At 34.1% G+C, this 21,553-nt stretch overlaps 2 protein-coding genes across 3 annotated transcripts in view; one reads left to right on the forward strand and one right to left on the reverse strand.

Moving 5' to 3' along the window:
• LOC124354713 (extensin-2-like) overlaps positions 1-11,703 on the reverse strand; it is a 51,774-nt gene extending 40,071 nt beyond the window's left edge. Inside the window, exons 1-3 of one of the 2 annotated variants that reach the window (XM_046805370.1) lie at positions 11,549-11,703; positions 4,263-4,438; positions 2,377-2,530 (exon numbers count right to left, since the gene is read on the reverse strand). In XM_046805370.1, coding sequence (XP_046661326.1) covers positions 2,377-2,530; positions 4,263-4,438; positions 11,549-11,687 — 469 coding nt within the window. In that variant the 5' untranslated portion in view covers positions 11,688-11,703. Of the gene's footprint in view, positions 1-224; positions 291-2,376; positions 2,531-4,262; positions 4,439-11,548 lie in introns of those variants that run through there. The other variant, XM_046805371.1, reaches the window with a different exon arrangement.
• Positions 11,704-17,402: 5,699 nt separating this feature from the next.
• Positions 17,403-20,864, forward strand: LOC124355802. The gene is made up of 3 exons (XM_046806956.1): positions 17,403-17,533; positions 18,834-18,986; positions 20,711-20,864. Exons 1-3 carry the CDS (start codon positions 17,445-17,447, stop codon positions 20,862-20,864), a joined length of 396 nt encoding a protein of 131 aa, XP_046662912.1. The 5' UTR covers positions 17,403-17,444.
• Positions 20,865-21,553: the final 689 nt, after the last annotated feature.

Here is a 21,553-nt window from a genome sequence, read left to right on the forward strand (position 1 = left end):
GGAGGAGGTTTCTTGCCTTTCTGAAAAATAATGTCAGCTTCTTTTTTCTGATTCTAGTTTTTTTATCATAATACTTAAAGTTAAAATCTTATCCACCAATTATTGACTTAAAAACTAAATAAGATCTCTTACAGACTATATTGCTGCATCGTTAACCTGTATTTTATTACATCATTAAAGTAAATATGTTCTTGAATCATTATTGTTTCTCTCATTTAACTCACTCGGTGGACTCATGCAGAACCGTGGATATTCTCTCTCATCCCTACCACCGGGCCCCTGGCGTCAATCTGGATCAGACACATTCATTGGGTCTTTTTCAAGGAGTTCTAGCCTCACATTTACATCTCATACACTCTTTAACTAAAAAATGAAATCCTTCACCTTATCATTAACAAAAGTAAAGGTGCTTTCTTACAAATTTACCTGATTAAATAGAAAATAACACTAAAACATAACTAAATATAAGAAATATGTTCCTAAAGTAAGGGCAGTTTTATATTTCAATATTACTTCTGATTATCTACTGGCTATTCATGGAGCTACTACAATTATTGTTTTAGTTCAGTAGTTGATTGCCAGATGATGAATGTAAGTTACATTATTCCTAACAAGAGTTTCCACCACCAGTGGATAAATGTTTAGGATTGCTATTGACAAGATATATATAATTTCCCCCACATTATTACAGGCGATAAGACTTAGATATCGTACAAGAACGCAGAATTGAAACACGATATAGTGTTTCAATTTGACTTGTCAAATCAAACAAATCAAATTTAAGCTATCTTCGTACTTGAGTAAAAAATTATACCTACAGTTTTTTTGGGAGAAAAGGGCACTACTAGATGATTTCATGAAGTTTAGGTCACCAATTACAGCTAATGTGAACTGTGAAATACTCATAAATATTAGAGGTGCAACCCGAATTTGACGACATGGGTAATACAAAAATACATCTGCCTTAACCAAGAAGATTTAATATTTTCAATGATAACTTTTTGACAACTCTCCGTCAAATCTGTATTGCATTTAATAGTTTGAAAATAGTGAGGAATTAAAGACTGCTGTTTTCATTTTGGTTCAATCCCCTAGCAGTGGACTCTATGAATAGGGTTTAACCTTCTGATGCGCTAGTTTTAGCAGGGGGTTTTTAATTTGGTGATATTATGCTTTAAATCATTTTTGTACTCTTAAAAGAGATTAGTATGGTCATCATTCAATAAAATGCCTTGCAAACAAAACAACACAAATCAAATGTGTTAGTAGTGAAGACAAAAAACCACAACGAGTGATATGGGTCTGTTACATTTATACAAGAATACAATGATCCACCCAAGCCAACAGACCACTCAAAGTGTACACCAGACAAGTCTTTACAATGAGGTGGGGGAAATGAACCCGTGACTCCAAGGTCTACCCACACATCCACGACTAGCGAGTTAGACCATGCAGCTATCCTGATTATGATGGCTGTATGAATCTCTTATCATTTATGATTACATTAAACTGATTCCATCACATGTGCTCTGTTGAGGATTTGTGGTACATATCATTGTGTGACGGAAACATTTTGTCAAAGTAGGCCAGTGGGTTAAAGAAGCTAGTGCAGCAATATGAAATGTGTTTAGAATTGAATATGATTAAAGTGGTAAAATAATGTAGAAATTGAGTAAACAAATACTGTAAATAAAAACGAATGTATAGGCTCTTTTGGAATTATTAACTTTTCTTTGTAAAAACAAAAAATAAATAATATTACAACACCTTTAAAACATTTAATTTGTATAATGCAAAAAAGCAGTAACATAGCAAAAAATAAATACGACCTTGGGACAATTGGTGAGATTTTTAATGAGACCTTAAAGGATAAAGAGGGAGGTGGATGATGCTCAGTAAAACCTTTACTATCCGTTTATTATTTGTCGTGGTAAAAAAAGTTTGTATAAAAATTTTCATCTAAAACTAATCTATATTGTATTATTTTAAGATTTTGTCATTAGATCTCTCATTTTTAATTTGTACAGTTTGAGAATGTTGTATGGTCACCATTTTGAAAGCTGATATGACATTTTTCTGAAACTTTTTTTCAAATAAGTGTTATTTATACTAAACAATCTGCAAAGTTCGAACTTTAGACATTGACTCAATTTAAAGATATATAACTTTTTCCTAAAATCCACAAACAGACAGACGGTAAAGTAAGCAAGATTTATATGAGATTTCGTACTTAGTTTCACCAGACAAATCAAATGGTGAAGTTTGATAGAGTAGTTTATGGATACCCTGGATACGGTATAAATTCCATTATAAATACCCTAGTACTCTCAGCAAACATCACCAAAAAAATACACCACAGTTTAAAAGGTTACTCACCAGCCAAGTTGTCATCAGGGAGATCTATATCAGACTCCGGAGATGGCGAAGGTGCGTTTATATCCGGTGAGGGGACAGGGCTCGGCAGATCATTGGTCAGCTCATCTAGCTTCTTTTTGAGGTTCTCTACTCGCTTACTAAAATTTCTGTAAGCCTGTAACAATGATATTTTTGTTATAAATTTAATGATTTAAAATATGATGATTGGCAGTGTATAAGTAAACTTAATGCAAATAAAACTGTAATCCAAAAAGATCAATGCAATCACTAAGCTCAAAAAGACTACATTTTTAAAATGTCCTTTAAGAAGTAATGTGGTTCACTTTATTTTTACAATAATTTATTCTTTGATTTATCATCTTAAAAACATAATCATAATCAATATTTTACTTCATGCTCATGTTACCATGTGTACAGAAATCATCACGCAAATACTAAGAATATCTCAGAAGAAAAAAGAATAATATATAGTGGAATTTTTAACACTATAAGGTGCACAAGCCTGTATGTTATTTAATTTATAGCCTATGTACATAAAAGTAGTTATTTAACACAATTATGAGTACATTTAAAAAACAGCACGAGATAGAAAAAAACGTATTAATAAAAATACATTGAAAAATTAAAACTGTAAAAAAATTTTAAAATTTGAATAGTACAGTATAAGCAGAATTTAGGACCAGCCAGTTAAGTCAGTTATACATTTAACTTGCATTCACAGCGCACTGGAGGTATTTAGGTGTGAGTCAAATTCTGGAATAATAGGAATTATGTGATAGGTTGAATCCGGAGATAAGGCTAGCCAGAGTGAGTTAAGTACACTACAGTGTGTATTAACTTTTCTAAATGTTTCCATGGGTTTGACTACAAATTACTCAATTGTCAATGTTTCACATTTTCAGTACCCTTGGACCTGTTTTAGTTTTTTACGTGTTTGATTACAAGATAACCATGAGAAGAGATAATCAGTGGGTAAGGTTAACTGAGGAGTTTTGGTGTATTTGGGGATTAAACTAACTGGTTTATGCAAGAGTTAGAAGTTTACTTTATTATAGAGAGACTGCATATCAGGAAAATAAAGAGACAAGGAGAATAAATTAACAAGGGGTTGGAAAAAGATGTTTTGATTACATGAAGAGTACGGGACCACAGACAGTAATATTTAACAGCAGAACAAGTTACATCAGGAGGTTTAATTCACCCAGAAGATAATCTGGAAATGCCAGAGAAGTTCTCAGGGAAAAGGAGTAAGGTTACCATGGGTTCTTTTCTGGAGGGAGTTATGTTCCTTGAAAACATGACAGAGTGATAGATATATCGAAAGAGCTTGCACATCAAAAGGTTGAATTTACCTTTCTACTAAAATATCGTAGACATAAAATAGTGACCAGGAATTATGATTCCAAAGTATTAAGCATAAACAACTGTTTGGGAATAGAACTCAAAATCACTCTAACTGTCTCTGACTACTAAGGTCAAGATCGAGTTCAATGATACCAATATTCATCCATGGGATTGGGCTGAGCATTAGCAAAACCATGAGCATTATTCATAAGGATACTTCAAGAATGAATAAAGTAACAGATTTGAAATATTAGAGATGTAGCCTCGAAAAGTGTTTGATAAATATGTATAATTATATATACAGATTTGAAATGTTGCATGAAACTTAATTTCTATATAGCCCAGATTGAATTCAATGATAGTACATGTCCCTCTATAGGGTATCCCCTATATAGCCAGAAAGCTATGAGGGTACATATTTTTTATGTACTTGCCTAATTATTCAAATAAGATCCTTTGAAATCAATCCAACAATATAGATAAAATAGTGAAATAACTGACCCTGGTAGGTTGAGGGAATTTATTGAGAATGTTTGACTCACATTACACACAATCTTGGCCTCCCCACGCTGATTTTCATAGAAGGCATCACTGAGGTCCAGCATCTCTATGAGAGAAGTCCTATCTTTGATTTCTGCCTGTAGGGCTGATATGTAAGCCATCATTTTGTCCACTCCTTCATCCAGTTCTTGTTCTAAGTCTGCCCCATGCCTCCGGTCTGCAACAATACCTAATTAGTTAAACTGTTAAGGATATTAATTAACACTATTGGTGTCATGGACTTTAGCAATTCAATTCCCAATACTTTCAAGCTTTTATATTCAATACTTTCAATGTTAGTTCATTTAAAGTCTTTTACTAAAATTGCTTTTCTGCTTTGCAATAGTTGCTAAAATACATAAAAATCTGTTTTCTGCTACATAAATTCGTGGACCAAAGCTAATGTTTAACCTCTAGGCATTAATCAATTTATCTACAGTTGATGTTTTTAATCAAGAGATTCATATTGAAGCATTTTGTAATTCTGTTCTAATGTTTGGGCCATTGTACTTTTTTTATTATTTTTCCGATTACATAATAATATCATGTTAAAGTTTTAAAAATAAACAAAATGAGTGTTAACATATCTTATTCTATCAATTTCAAGAACCTTAAATCCCTTTTGATCATTAACCCTTAGCACGCCGTAGACGGAATAATCCGCGATGTTTGTTGGTCTTATAACGCCAAAGACGAAATAATCCGCCGATCGATTAAAATACATTTTATGACTGTTTTTGAAGTTTATAAGTTCAATACATAAGCCACAATACAAATTAATGTACTGGCTTGACCAAATAATCCAGTTGCAGCTGTCAGCTGGCCGCAGTAGGTAAACAGTAAATTGTTTTGTTGCTGGCAGCTGTTCTCCCACTCCCGTCTGTACGCCGATGACGATACTATCCGCCATTATCGACTGTCAGTGGAGCACGCATTGTGCCTTTGGGAAGTGTTCTTGCGTTGTCATTCTTTATACAAACAGTTGTAAAAAGTTATTGTTACCATGTTTTAGGTGTTATAATAGTTTTTATTGTTTCTTTTCTGTTGTGCAATTATGGCTGCAAGTCATCTTCCGAAACCCCATGGCTTCATCCCGATTTTTGTTTTGAAGTTTACCGTACAACTGCCTAAATCTATTATTATCAGAACTTATAAAACTAATCAAGATCAGCATATTACACTTTATTTGTTTTCTTATCCTTGTACATAGTTTTCATATTTTTCATCACATACATTTGATTACTCTGTAACCTAAATTTGATTTTGATTGAAATATTCCATTATTATGAAAAAATGTGATTATTTTAATGCAAGTATTACATTATTGTAAAATTTATTTTTTTTTGTGTGACTATTAGTCATTAGGAATGAATAAAAAAGTTAGCTTTAAGGAATTTTTATTTTTATTTTTCCACATTAAATGAGCGTAATCTAAAAAATTACTAAATTTATATCGGCGTTGAAAGGGTTAAGTTCCACATCAAGTTTAGGAATTTTTTTATTTTCAGGGGATTGTGAGGACCATGTAACTATGTAAACTATTATTCTTTGTACAAGAAGAAAATGAAATTTGTAACATTATGATTTACTTTCGTCTCTTAAGTACATGGTGTCTCACATTTGAATTTTCCATTTTATATGAGCCCTTAGGCATATTTTAGATTTAAAAAAGACATTTTGGATGTAATATAATGCAATTATACTTAAAAAATTAAATAAACCCAAATTGGTTATAGACCTAATAAGTGCTACTCCCTTCTATATAATTATATGATGCTTGTAGCCTAGTTCTTTAGAACAGTGTATTGATGGCGATCTTAAGCCCAATAAGTAAGTCAATTGTTAACAGTTTTTTATTTTTGTTTTACATGAATCTGAAATGGTTATAAAAACTAAATTTGTAGAAATATATTACATTTCTCTTTTCTTCAAATGCCTTGTATTCCACAGTTCAAAATGTCATGCTTATCTGAATTAAAAGTACCTTAAAATGTAATAGTCCCCACTTCAGTAATTTTAGCCTTATAACTTAACCTCTTTACTATATACAAACAAACAACCAGAAGAATAAAACTTTAAAACAATAAACTATAAAACAGTATTTATATACACATATATATATACACAGATAATGACATTTCAGCACTTGTGTCCTGTAGCGTAAATATCCCAACTTGCAACTTCCACTTTAAAATCTTATAAACACACATACACTCACACACGTGCGCGATATGAATGTAGAAAGAAACACAACAATAACTAAAAGCTACTAACAACCACCTTGATGGCCTGGAACAATGAAATTAGAAAATCACGTCGCTTTTGCTCTAAAGAGACAAAATAAACATTTTCCATTATGTATAACCCCTCAGAGATGAAATAGAGTGCAATTCTTAGAAGAACTATATTAGATTTTAAAATTTCCCACTGTCTCTAAAAGTTGAAATTTTACACATGTGTATTATGTATGCTCTTAACATCCTACTGGATTGGAATACCATATACCAAAATAAATTACAATAGCAGGAAGTATTCTCTTTATAACTAAAGTACACCTATTATTTTGATAGTTAAAAAACATTTTTCATTGTATTTGATTGGGAGGATTCGTCAAAAAAAGGTGGACAAGCATCTGTCCCCAACGTTACCTAGATATGTTTGCATTTCTCAAGGCTCAAGGCAGTTTCCTGGCAGTGAAAATTTGAAAGATTACAAGAAGTTCTGTTCTCTTCACTCAAATGCAGATGATTTGCAGTTGTTATGTTAACAACTCTTTGGAAAGAGCCGAAGTTGTGCAGAGTTGTGTCCAACTTTGATTCAGAGAGAGAATATGTGTTTGTTGTGTTTGTCTCTCTAGATGGCAGGCCCCTTGTTATGGGCAGTTTTTTTTTTACCACTTTTTCTAGTCATGTTAAATCTATAAGTAAAATCATTACAATAGAGCTGAAAACACTTTATAGATCAGTTAAACTATTACTACTATTTGCAAAGTCTGAAATCGTTTGTTTGATACATTTTTTAACAACTTTGGCTACTTGTTTGACCCGGAAAAATGAGATGGTTAACACTAGGTTGCAGAATAGAGCACTAAGAAAGTATCAATATATACAAACTAAAAAAAAAACTGAAAAATAAAAGGTTTGCACAATTTTTATGAAATGTTTGGAATAAAGTTTTAATGTAGCAACTAAGAAAGTTATGAAACTTAATATTTTTACAACACCCTCTTTGCAGATTGAAAGACGAAAAATAATTTGAAAGTACACTCTTTCTGAAATCAGTACTCACGAATGCTAGCTATAACATTAAAAGCGTACTCATGTTCATCTAAATGTATTTAGTTTACAGGAGGAAAACATGCAAACTAAGTTGTTATTACAAATGTAAAATTAAAACTCAATTACAAATCTTATATAATTCCTATTATAAATCTATAAAATAATGTAGAAAATTAAAACTGAAAATATAATAATACATTATCAAGATATAGTATGATAGACACAAGCTCTAACCGTAACACCTCCATGTTTGCTACAGGCAGTATTCACCAACTTTGCATAACTGCTCTATTTCTCTGTCTACTTCCTCTATCACTGTCACTCTCTTGCATCCCTTTTCAACCACCTACCCAAAAGACAGTTTGCTACAGTCAAATGAGACACTGGGCCTTTGTTGAAAACAAAAAGGGTTAGAATCACAGAGTCCTGGCTTGTGACTCGACTACCTCATTGATTAGTACTCTAAATAAAAGTTACGTCTATAAAACTGGTACCAATATTAGTTCAATCGAGATTTTGACATAGCAGGGTTATTCAAATATAACTTCATTCTTTGATTGTTTATACTGGTGTAATCTGAAAATCAATCGGAACATGTGTGAGGATCTACCAATTACACATTAAACCCAAACAATCATTCAACAGACTTTTGTAACTTAAGGGTAGATAAATGAAGACAAACTCCAGTAGTAGAGACAATATAGGATTAATCTGTATAGTTTTAATACATTGTCAATTACACCAAAAATTGTAACAAACATGTGTTGTTGTATTCAGTAAACAATTTGGCAATATCATTACCAAAACGTCGTCCATCTTCATTTGCAGTTTCACGGATCACGTGGCGTAAACTATGATGTTTGGGAGTAATCAACTCCCAATTAGAGAAGCTGTTCAAATTATTCCTCAATTTAATAAGTTCCTATTCCTATAGGCAGAAATATTATTTTTTAGATTTTCAAGGTTGTACATGGTGATTTCCAGCTTAATCCCAATTGTTTCCAATACATTAAATTCTTTATTTTCACAGTAAGGTGGCCACCCTGAATTTAGGAAAAACGATTCCTTAGTAGTATTATCTTCTTAATATATTCTATACTTAGACATTATGATGTTTATGTTAGATCTGCTGTAACTTATTGGTCACAACATTTATACTTCTTAATATTGGTTTCTATTTCATACATGTTCTTTAAAACGGCCAGTTACCCAGACATTGGAATGAGAGGGTTAAGATAGAGAGTAACAACAACAAAGGGGTGCAAAGTGGTAAAGTGCCAATACATGTCCATGCATCCACACAATCACAGCCACCTTCTCTCATTATCTAGTGCTGTACTTCCGTGTGCATGCAGCTGGGAACTGCCTGATCTACTTCTTGTCTTCTAGCAATTTCCGATCAGGCTGAGCTGAATAGACTGACTTTTTTCTATCATATATCATGCACTCGTGTTCGTTTCTGTCTACCCTCAACTTTTTGGGAAAATCTTCTCCCAAAAAACTGACTTATATTATTCTTTTCTTAAACTAATTTAATTTTCTTTGCTTTCCAAACCAAGGTGGAATATTTCATACATGTTCTTTAAAACGGCCAGTTACCCAGACATTGGAATGAGAGGGTTAAGATAGAGAGTAACAACAACAAAGGGGTGCAAAGTGGTAAAGTGCCAATACATGTCCATGCATCCACACAATCACAGCCACCTTCTCTCATTATCTAGTGCTGTACTTCCGTGTGCATGCAGCTGGGAACTGCCTGATCTACTTCTTGTCTTCTAGCAATTTCCGATCAGGCTGAGCTGAATAGACTGACTTTTTTCTATCATATATCATGCACTCGTGTTCGTTTCTGTCTACCCTCAACTTTTTGGGAAAATCTTCTCCCAAAAAACTGACTTATATTATTCTTTTCTTAAACTAATTTAATTTTCTTTGCTTTCCAAACCAAGGTGGATCAGCGTATGCCGAGGACTGCATGGTAAAGAGAGAGTTGATATATAATATGCGAACTCTGGATACCTGGCAACCTTCAGTTTAAAATAGCCCTCTCCAGGTAGAACCGGCCAATGCTTGGGGTGACTTTTAGATCTCTGCTACTTGTGGGAACACAAAAAGTAAAAACAATGAAAAACAAAAAAACCAAACCAGAGCAATGTAGCAGCCCTCAAAATGAGGATGAAAGTCCATGAAAAACAAAGGGACTAGTAATGGGTGTACCTCACTCTTGCTATCATCAACACTCTTGCTATCATCAACAATCAGAATAAACTAATGAAACAGTCTCCTAGTAGAAGTCCTAGATCCCCAACTCAGTAAGGAGTCAATACTCCTGAAGAGGATGCCATACTGAAAGATGACCACTCAAAGGTTAGGGAACACAAAATGGAAGGCCAGTCCCGGAAGTCCCAAAACTGTGTGGCACTGCCAGTTAAGAATGGCATGGTTTCACAGACATGGGCATTTCCAAAAAAAGCCAGGGAATTGGCCTTGAATCCAATCCTAAAGAAGCAACACTCGTGGCTCAAAAAACAAAGAAAGGCATGCTTAAAGAACATACTCTGATGGCTCCACTTTAGAAGGCTGAAAGTAGAACAAAAAAAACAGCTGCCAGGAGGCTACAGAGTCTTCAAAGGTTAGCTTGTGTAAGCATCACTGGGGCAATGAGCTCCTGTCCAACTTTGGCACTTGAAGCGGTCCTGGGGTACACTCGTTTGGGGCAGGAGGTGAAGAAGACAGCCACATTAAGTGCAATGAAGTTTCTGAGTAAACAAGCGATTAAGCCAACTTCCTCAGAAAGACACATGATAACAATGCAGGAATATCCTGAGGCTGAAATGATAACCTACATAGTGATAACAATCAGAGAGTATTGTTAAGAAATATTCCTTCGAAAAACCATTTCTAGTCTATATTGAAGATATGGGAGAAATTGAGTAATAAGGAGGCCCACCCTACTAAAGGTGTCCAAAAGAATTAAACAGATAGATCATGCATGTATTGGTATATATGGACCAGGAATAAATTTAGGAGTGTCCCTGGGAAAACATGCCACGGTCTTCCAAGGGGAAGTCATAGCATGCACCAGAAGACTCATACAAATGAGGCCAAAAGGAGCAGAATACTTAATACTTTCAGATAGTCAGGTAGCATCAAAGGTATTTGATGCCTGCTCCTTTGACTCTAAGCACTATGGGAAACATAAGAATGAACTAGCAGAACTGGCAAAGAGGAACAAAGTTACACTCCATTGGGTGCCAGGTCACAAAGGTATTAAGCGAAACGAAAAAACAGATTCCTTCACCAAAATAGGTACAGAAACCCTTATGGTAGGACCAGGACCAGGCTGTGGAGTAGCTTTCTCCAAGAGTAAAGCTCCAGTAAAAAATTGGGAAAAGAGGATTAGATCCTTGAACTGAAGAAGGGCCTCTGGACTAAGACAATCTAAAATGTTCTCCCCTTATGGTAAAGGTTGGTAAGCTCTCCTAGAACAAAGTAAGGAGGAAATATGACTGTTATGTTATCAGGACATGGTCCTCTTAGGAAACATCTAATGAAGGTGGGTCTAAGTCAGGCTGATGAATGCAGACTCTGCAGAGAAGCAGAAGAATCAGCAGAACATATATTTGGCTAAACTGTCCTGCTATATGTAAAATTAGGCAAAAATGCCTCTTTCTCTCTAGAGAAAAAAAAAGATAACAAAATATTCACATTACAGTAATTTCTTTTTTGAAATGTTAGACAAATTTTGATATTTTAAATTTTCATGTAATAATGTGAAATAAAAGAGGAGTTAATGAGATGTGATATAAGTTTTATTAATGATGTTTTAGCAAGATGAATTTCTTTGTCATGACCACAAGAAAAATTACTTAGACGAGTTCATAATTTTAGTTACTCATGTCCCATTAGATAGCACATATGTCAATTTTATTTGACTGATTATGTTGTCAGAAATTGGGAAGCAGATTATGTCCTAAAATTTCAGAACATATTTATTTGTAATTACGTACCTTTCAAGAAAGAATGAAGAGCATCCGCGTCATTCAAAGAGAGGTGACTGTCATTTACAATCTTGCGTTTATAATCTGTGTCATCCTCTAGGCTTTTACAGTTTCTTATCTTTGAAATAAGAGAGGCAGGCTGCAACATATTTGTACAACATTAATTAGTATAGTTCCACTGAGAGAAAAAAATTAAAGAATCTTACATCAGTTTTTTACAAAACAAGAGTGAAATATACAGGGTGGCCAACACAAATCTCTTTTCAAATTCCAGGTTTTTTCCTCGTAAAAAAATTCTGATTCTCTTGTCTATTTTCAAACCAAATAAACAACTGTAATACTATATTTAACCCGAGTTCAATCGTGAAGGTTTATCGTTATCAGCTGTATTTGCAAGAAATGCCACAAATCTGTGGTGCTCTAGCATTTTGTCGCTAGCGATAAGTGAAAAATTCTGTGACAATTTAAAGCTATCACCTATTTTAAGCTTCTTAGTTTTTATCTCTGTGCCTTTCGATGTGTCGGTGAAACATCGTGTATACCTAATAACTTTCCTTTCTGTGATGTTTGGAAAACACATATATCCAATAAGGAATAAACATAGGTAACAAATAAATACCAACACTGCGCTACTTTGGGACAGACTGTAGTCTAGCACTGCTGGTCAGAGGTCTGTGGTGGACGAACTTTCGGTACGAGAAAATGATTTCGCCGATATGCAGGGCCAGTCCACCTGATACTTTATCAAACACTTTCATCTGAACTCTACTTAATTGATTTATCCTTTATTTTGGAGGGGGGGGGGGAGAGCAAGCCTAAGAATACCAAGCTACTTCAAAGTAATTTGCAAAGATTCTCCTTTTAAGTATAGAAATAGTAATAAAATGAGCTTCCAGAATATATTCCATGTAAGTAAAAGATGTATAGATATATAGAGAATCTATTTATGTACAACAACACAAAACACAACATATACTTAAAATAAAAATGAGCAATCGCCTGTTTCCCCCCCACCCCCCCCCCCCCCCACCCCCCCCCCCCCCCACCCCCCCCCCCCCCCACCCCCCCCCCCCCCCACCCCCCCCCCCCCCCACCCCCCCCCCCAACTAGTAAATTACAAAAATTGGCTATATTCAAATTTAAATAAATGAGGTCCTTTACCCTGAAGGTTTCAGTTTTATTCTTCGTTGTTCACTGGACCACTTCCCGCTTTAGAAAAAAATTCTTTCACAAGGTATGCTTTGGTGGTACTTAAATTTAAAATTACTCCCTGACCAATTCACTTTGATTTGGATTATAAAGGGATCATGTGCATATTTATCAATTGAAAAGGGGTCGCCTTCATGAGGTATGGGTGTTGGGGTATGAATAGAAACATTTGTCTTTCCTGAATCTTCTTAAAAAGTTATGATTCTGTACATTGATTTTCCTCTGTTATTGAATTGTATTATGTGTGTTTTTTAAAAAGTCTTTAGGTTTATTCCTTTGTGAATGCTAAAAGTTTGTTAACGGGGATCCAAAAATGTACAAGTTTCAACCAACTTGTTGTATTTGTCGCCAAATTGTCAAAACGAGACATTAAACTAAGCAACATACCAGATCACATACTCAATGTTAATATCACTACTTTTTTTTTGCCGTCGCATGAGTATCCTGAGACAGGAAGTTGGGAACAACCTTATATTTTTTTTAGGTCCTATTGTTAGAACAATCGGGGGGGGGGACGTAAAAAATTTCCGCTTACAGAATCAAAGCTATTTTTTTCACATCTAGTTAAACCTGTTTCCTATGAGAACATGGATGGAGTATCGAAAAAAGAAGTGGGCTAGAAGTGAAACTGTTTCCAGATGCAATTCCTGGTTCCGTATAACATATCAATGTTTAAATTCAAATTTTGTTTTTGGCATAATCCTACATTATGTTCATCATTCCATAATTGTTCTTGGTAATCAAAATTTCTAGAAATGTATGCGGTGCAACAATGAACGTAATCATCTCCTTTTGTTGTTAACTAACCATAGCTTTCTGCATGGTATTTTGTGTTTTTGTATACAGAAGTCATTGCATAAAATTTTTAAGAATTACTGCCCATTCCACTCACAGAACATTTTGTTTCATTCACTCAAATGGCATTCATTCTTGTCAGTAATTCCTAATACACTTTATATCAGAAACAGATCATTGACCATAATAGTTTTAAATTTCATCCCAGTGGCTCATTATAAACTCTTCAACAGATTAAAACATCCTAGACACCAAGAGGTGTCATAGCCGAGCTTTGACATGTTTAGGGTCATTCAATTATTTATTGCCTCAGGGAGTCTATTGATCAGATTGGAAAAACATTCAAATTTTGCTATTTTGTGTTGGTTTAAGTGAAAAATTGTCCCTGCCTCTAGTCCCGTATTGGTGAACATTCCCGCCTTGGGCTATGTCACACTTTAATCGGCAGTACAATTTCCACCTCAAAGATATACAGGCAGGGCAAAGTCAGCAATCTAAGCTCCCTGAAGGCATCATTACAAGAATTTCTGAAATTCAATTTTGAAATGATTCCTATAGCTTTCGTTTGACTTTTAAATACCCTTTTGAATTAGTATTTAGAACAGCTGCCCCATAACCTCAAGCCGTATGTCAGATTAGGATATACAAGGACAAATTAGGCCTTCTTAGTATATCCATAGAGCAGAATTTTGAAAGGTTTCGTAAGTCTTAAATGTCTGAAGAAACCTTAGAACAAATATATCTCTAGGAACTTGGTGGAATCAGTTTACTTTAGTGGAATATCATCCACCATTACGGCTACAAGGTTCTTGGGTTCTTGTTGCGGGAGGCAAAAGTTTATTTTAAACTGTTGACCCTCGGGATTAATTCTGAAAAATGCTGAATACATGAATTCAGGGCTAAAAATGAATTTGATTTATAACTCATGTTTTGTTTTGGCTCTAATGAGCAGAGTTGTATCAGCATACTGAACCATTTTCCCCATCAGGATTGATGAGTTCAAAATCAGAATTTTATTGACATATTAAACAATGTTACAATGAATGGACAAAATAACGGCTCAAGCAAGATTCATATACCATTAGAAAGTATACAATGTACACTACATATTTATGTACAATACATCTTGGCTTTATGCACTGTGATTTATTTTATTAGGCTACCGATGAGTTTCAATTCTTCAAGTTTAATATCATTAGGCTCTGAAATATAAAGTTTAGTTGCAATATATGTAAAAAAATTTTTTGAAGTAGTATAACTATATTGTTTTATTCTCAGTGAGATTTTATTTCTTGTATTATAACAGTGAAAATCAGCATTAATTCTAAAATTGTTCAGCATTTTTATGAACATAGAAATTCAAATGCAGTAGACACAGGGAATACAAAGTTAATACACTAAAGCTGTACAAACAGTAGTTTGCAAGATGTTTGACTTCTTTCACCATAAATAATTATAATAGCTTTTTTTGTGAGATAAAAATTTGTGGGCAAGAAGAACTTGAACCCTAGAGAACGATACTATAAGTCAGCAAACTTTGGATCTGAGCATAATATACAATGAGCAATGCACTCCTGCTTACAACAGCTTCAAGTCTCCCTCAACATATATAGTCCTTTAGTTAACCTCTTTGTAACTGATTCAACATGTGTACACCATGCCAGCCTAGAATCCAACCACATACTCAAAAACTTTGATTCATAATTGCTCTTAGAGTTGTGGGAATTTCTATTATAACTGAAAGGTAAATAACAAATTTTATTGTCATTTAGAAATAAATTATTGGCAGCACCGGTCGCTTAATAATTTTGAACCAACGTATAATCTCTAGTTAGTGAAATCCTTACTACTACCACTAACTTTAAGCCCAAAGTCATCAGCAAAGAGAAAACCCTTGACACCCATATTCTCAATGTTTACTGGCAAGTCATTAATATAAATGTTAAAAAGAATGGGTCCAAGAATGCAATCTGAAAATATATGAATCAACAAGTTTTACAGAACCAGGTTCAAACCCATAGTAAGAAAGTTTCATTTTTAAAACATGTCATATGAACATTATGCCTTTGACATGTCATACGATCTAAAACTAACTCATAAACCTTTTTCCAAATCATAAACAGTATTATCTACTAAATTAACCACAGCATCACATGTATTCATTTTAGGCCAAAAACCATATTGATTATCTGAAAATATAGAAAGACTTTAAAAATGTTGAGATATTTGTTCTATATATGTAGATATAGATCTATGGTTAATCTCCAATTTTGTATCAATTTTGTAATTTTGTATATTATGTAACAATCTTTAAAAAGATGTGTTTAAACCTCACTTATATAACAGGACAGAAACTTTTGTAATAAGAGAAGTGATACCATACATATCTAAACACTTAATATTCTTTAATTTATTAATTTTCACAAATATTTTTCTACACTAACCTCCTAAAATTGAAAGTTGGTTGCAGGTCTTGGATATTTTTAAACATAACAACTGCAATTATTATTACTATCAGTTATAATTGATTTGTTTTTTTCTGAAATCAAATTGTTCAGAACAAAGGATTTCAAAACGGTCAAGGAAACTGTTCTTGTCAGAAATATCTTTTCAAATACTGTGCTCATGACTGAAAGGATTGAAATGGCAGGATAGTTGCATGTGAGGCAAGGATAGTTTTTTTTTAACTGGGCATGGCTTTTTGCTATTTTCAATAGGGAAGGAAAAAAAGTGCCTTGTGCGAAAGACAGGTTGATCAAAATTTGTGAGTGGAATCAAAATTTGCTTAAAGTAAAGTTTGAGCAGCCACACAGAGATGGCGGCAATGTTACATGATAGTTTTGGTTTGATTCCGTGTACCACACAGACCACCTGTCCTCACCCACAGGAGACAGTACCATGATGAGACCGGTCCCATCGATGATACTTCGCTTCGGGTAGGGCCTTTGAAATTCGGATTAGGTAACACAATAGATGAGAAAAATTCATTGGATTCCATTGTCACTTCTGATGTGTCAGTGATCAATTTGTTCTGAATTTTGAGCTGAATATTTGAAATTGATGAACTGGGCTGCATTTTTACTCTTGTAAACATTCTTGTAGGAAGGTAAATTTTGACATCTATTGTTTGATCTATTAATTTCAAGTTCAGAAATTTACATGGTAGTTAACTTTATTCCAAACTGATGATAAAAATAAATTGTGCAGTTTTCTCAAATTCATAAGTTTAGGAAATAATTTGTTTAACTTAAACCTATATACTCTTAGTTCCGTTTATCAGGTCACTGTAAATATATAGATTATATATGAGACCAAAATTTCTTATAAAATAATAAACATTTTCTTGTATGCAACTACAATCGATAGTTAAATCAGCATCTTTATACTATTTTGATTATAAATAATCCTGTTGCTAGATACAATGCAGCCACTAAAACAACTGTATTTAATTTTGAATAATAATGAACAGGATTGTTACTACATAAACATATTTGCCTTGTCCTTTTTAACAAGTTTCATCAAGTTATGGATTATCTATTAGATGGAGCAAAATACCTAAGTGTGCAATAGTGCATATAATGTTAAAAACAAAACATAAAAGCCAATTAAATAAAACAAACTTGTATGGCTTGTTTAATTTTTACTACAGCAGAGTCAATCTCATTGCTAGTCTTAGGACTAATATTTATCTCGTTAGTAATACATCAGTTCACTTAAAATTTTTTGGGAGGCTATGAATACATCTTTCTATAACGGTATAAACTTTTAGGAATGTGTTAAAAAATATGGAGTAACCAAACTGAATCTATTGAAAAAATAATCATGAATAGTTGGAGTCAAACAATAACTTTTTACTTACAGTTAAGATTGAACAACGACTGACGCTATTTCCACTTGGCTAATGATGTCCATTCAGTATTCCAAGAGGAAAGGCTTTGACTTTGTGGAGAGTTGGGGCACCGCTTTGCAGAAAGCCACCACCATGGTCAGGTAAGGGATAATTGTAATTTCTTTTCGGTTTTTAAAATATTATACGTTTAATTCACCTGTCATTCTTTTAGATACAAGGCTTTTCAGATTTTCCATGCCAAAGAGACCATCCCGTTTTTACCAAAATTGAAATTGTTTTTCTAATTTTGAAGGATCGGCCGGTTTGTCCAATATAGTGGGATTGACAATCATTGCAATTTTATTTGTATACTCCACTATTGTTGAATTTTGATTTTGGTTTGTTGAATTTCTTTTGTTTTTGATTAAATTTTTTAATTTTTTGTCTTAGATGTAAAGGTCTTAGATTCTGAAAACTTGGTAGAGAGGTTTCTATTGTTTCAAGGAAGAACTCTATTGATTTTAGCTTCAAAAATTAAAAGTGCAATCAGTCTGTCTGTACACTACTGCTTTCATTATGTTGTGTCGAGTCCTTCGATACTCCACTGTATCGATTTATTCACGTAAATAACACTAACAGAGGTTCTGCACATTAACTTATCTGAAAAGTCTATGTAGTGTTCACTGTACAACTCATGATTGCTATCCATATTATTCATTTAGAAAATACTACCAGTGGCATCCACAGCTCTTTATCTATGACTAATTGCGGAAATAAATAGTGGAAACCAACTGCAAGATTTTGTTGATATTATGTTTAGTGTACACTTTACAAAATAAAAATAGATATATGATTAGGTGCTTTTCCTCAAATAATGGAACTCAAAAGATACTTCAATATGAAGTAAAAATTACCTTTGCTTACAAAGTAGAGCATGGTCAGCCCAGTACCGAAGAAATGCATGGTGAGCATAGATGTAGTTGATAATTTACATTCAGGTGCGCATTATGCTAAAGTTAATTTCAATTATTTGGTGCATATTTTACTTTAATTTGTATTATAACATTATTAAGGTATGACTGAAAAGTAAATATATAAACTGACAATGAAATTGATGGTTGATAATTCTCATATACATACAATGCCCATGTCAATAAAATTGGTAGTTACAAATTTTCATGTAAAAATTATTATTTTATATTATATATATATATATATGTGTGTGTTTCTTACTAAAAAATTGTATTATAACAAATAATTTAAGGTAATGAAAGCTACATTATAGATATGGCAGGGTTCATAAAATATTGTTAAAAGAAAAAAAATAAATGAAATGTTACTTTTTAAACAACCATAAATGTTGTGGGGTGAATATTAATGATTTTCAAGCTTAAAAGTGTTCCCATTCTCAAATTGTTAGTCATCAAAGTAATAAAAATATCACATGTTAATTTGTTGCAGAGATGATAAAGTCAAGAATAAGATCTTGAGATTGTTTAAAATCTGGGATGAGAGATCTATTTATGATGAAGCATTTCTTGTTGATCTTTCTGGACTGTTGAGTAGCCGCAAGCCAGCTCAGAGCAATCAGGATGCACAGGACTTTCAGGTGTGGTAAGTGGTGTTAGATATTACATATCATTAATGAATATGTTACATTTTTTTTAAAGTGTAAAAGTACTGTGGATGTTATAGATAAAATTGTCAAAATGTTGTTGGATGTTCTTAAGAGTGATTGCTGTGGCCATTATTTTGCATATTTTGTGATCTCAGCAAGGTCTTTGATTGTATGAACCGCAGTTGCTTATTTCAAAGTATAAGGCATCACTTTGAAACTAAATTAAATTGAACCTTTGAAAATCGTAGGCAGAGGGTTTGTGTTTAGGGTTGGTGGTCATTGGAAGTTGAAATAGAGTTTGGCATTCCCCAAGGCTCTGTATGGGCTCTTTATGGTTTTAATTTGCATTAATGATTTGACATTCAATATAAAAAAAATAAATATATATATACTGACTACAACACTTTTTTTGGGAGTTTAAATTTCTGCTTCAAACATCAAAAATCTTCTAATATGTTCTGTTGCTTTGAGATTCAATGACATTAACACAAATGATGATAGAAAGATATTGGATAAACTAGCTCCAATCCAAGATATTGTTGATCAATTCATAGAAAATTGTCAAAAAAACTATGCTGTTTGTGGAATTTGTAACCGTCTACAAAATGGTAGAGGCAGTAACTGTATCAACACACAACCTGGTTTTTTCCTCAAATCAATGTAGAAATTTTCCCTGAAAAAGAAATTTATCACCATTTGTGCAGATTTTGGCGAAGGCAAAAAGGGAGAGTATCAAAAACTATTTAGATATGTAAGAGTGTTAGTGTATTGAGAGCGGAAATAAATTATAATGGAAAACAGTTACACCTAAGATTGAAAGGACAGGTGAAACGTGAAATAGAAAGGGTGAACTTAATGAGACTAGATAGATGCCAACTCACCAATGTTGATATAGCTTCTAGCTTTGCCTCATCTGAGGGGAGAACTTCCAGCTCTACAATAGGATTCATGGAAGAACGGGTTACTTGTAACACCTTTACATTGTTGCTGGCATCAAGGTAGGGCACAGGCTTGGAGAGAAACCATTTGTCCATCGCACATAATGGGGGTTTAGTGCAGCACTACTTTGGCAACCGCATTCCACAAAGGGCATCAGGACTCGGGGTGACATTTCTACTACAACGAGAACAAAGGCTGAGGCTTTGTGATTGACCGCGACTGGAGCATGTCGTCAGATCGAGTCGGATGGTAGTATAACTCAGACGTCTGAATACAAGCCCTGGTATTAAGGCTAGTGCAAAAATATACAGAAAACTGTCTGGAGATTCAACTATTTTACAAGTGGAAAATAAAAACTTCAACGTAATGATAAATAAAAAAATCGATAGGTCTGATAAGGATTACTCTAACCCAATAAGTGGAATTTAATATTTCGGAAGTGGGAAATAAAAACTGCAATAGAATAAAAAATTATTTTAGTAACAAATTTACTGTCCTTTGATTTTGTTTTATTCCAAAATAACCAAAATCAATAGTGTTTTCTTGTACTATGTTTCAAGTATATAGGTAGGATATTTCTATCAAGAGGTATCACACAGGAACGGTCTCAGGGTTAACGAACATGATTTCTAAGGAAATATCAGGTTCTTAATATAAATACAGTAATCCTGAAGGCGCAGTGATCAATTCAATGAACTTCCTTTGATGCAGAGGAAGAGCAGATCAGGTAACACGGAAAGCTTCACTACATCTAGTAACTAGATCTGTATTATGATTCAAGGCCCCGGGCACGATACGATGCGGTGAGCGCCGAGCGTCAGAGCGGCACACCCGCTCTGCCAACGCTTTGCGCAAGTCCAGGCCCCATATGTTTGTCGTGCAAATGTGGAAGAGGGGTGTCAAGATTAGACTTGAGCGGTGAGCGCTACATGTGAACGCGGCGCCGCTTGTAGCGTCGAATGGCACCACCAAACCCCATTATAGCCCGATTACTTTTTGTACCGACGCCTCGACATATCACCGCTCAGATGAGTCCACGCTTCTTTCCACGGGTTTTCAGGTTCTATTCAGGATGGCAGAGGAGCGCGCTAAGAAACCACGTGAGCCCTCCGGCAAAACTTAAGAATAAAGGACCATTGTTGCCTTTGAAGAAAGCTTAGTGATTACTCAATTTTTTTTTTTTATTAACCTGATTCTTTTTCTTTACTCCAGTCTGCCCTTCAGTCTATTTGTAGAATGTAAAAGTCGCAAACGATCCGATAACGCCCATTCATCCCGAGTGTACTGGAAAAACAAACTGTTCTGGTTTTCGGTTTCTTTTCAACTGTTTTCTCATGAGATGGTGGTACTACTCACATAAACCCTTCTTCTACCTGTTAATTTGGTGATGAACTCCGCTCTCCATCCGTTTGTATACCCACGCTTTGTCAAGCCCGAGATACACGCCTTTTCAAACATTGAATTTTCCCGATAACAAACACAGAAGATAGTAACTAGGTTTACTAGGGTAACTCGAAAGGCATATTGCAACACACTCGCGGCCGCTTGTATCGTGACCACCCTCGCCGCTCTTGTGACGCTTTGAGTGACTGCTTCTGAACGACCTCACCGTACTCCCGCCTCG

The sequence above is a fragment of the Homalodisca vitripennis genome, chromosome 2 (genome assembly GCF_021130785.1).
Source record: "Homalodisca vitripennis isolate AUS2020 chromosome 2, UT_GWSS_2.1, whole genome shotgun sequence".
Taxonomy (NCBI): Eukaryota; Metazoa; Arthropoda; class Insecta; order Hemiptera; family Cicadellidae; genus Homalodisca; species Homalodisca vitripennis.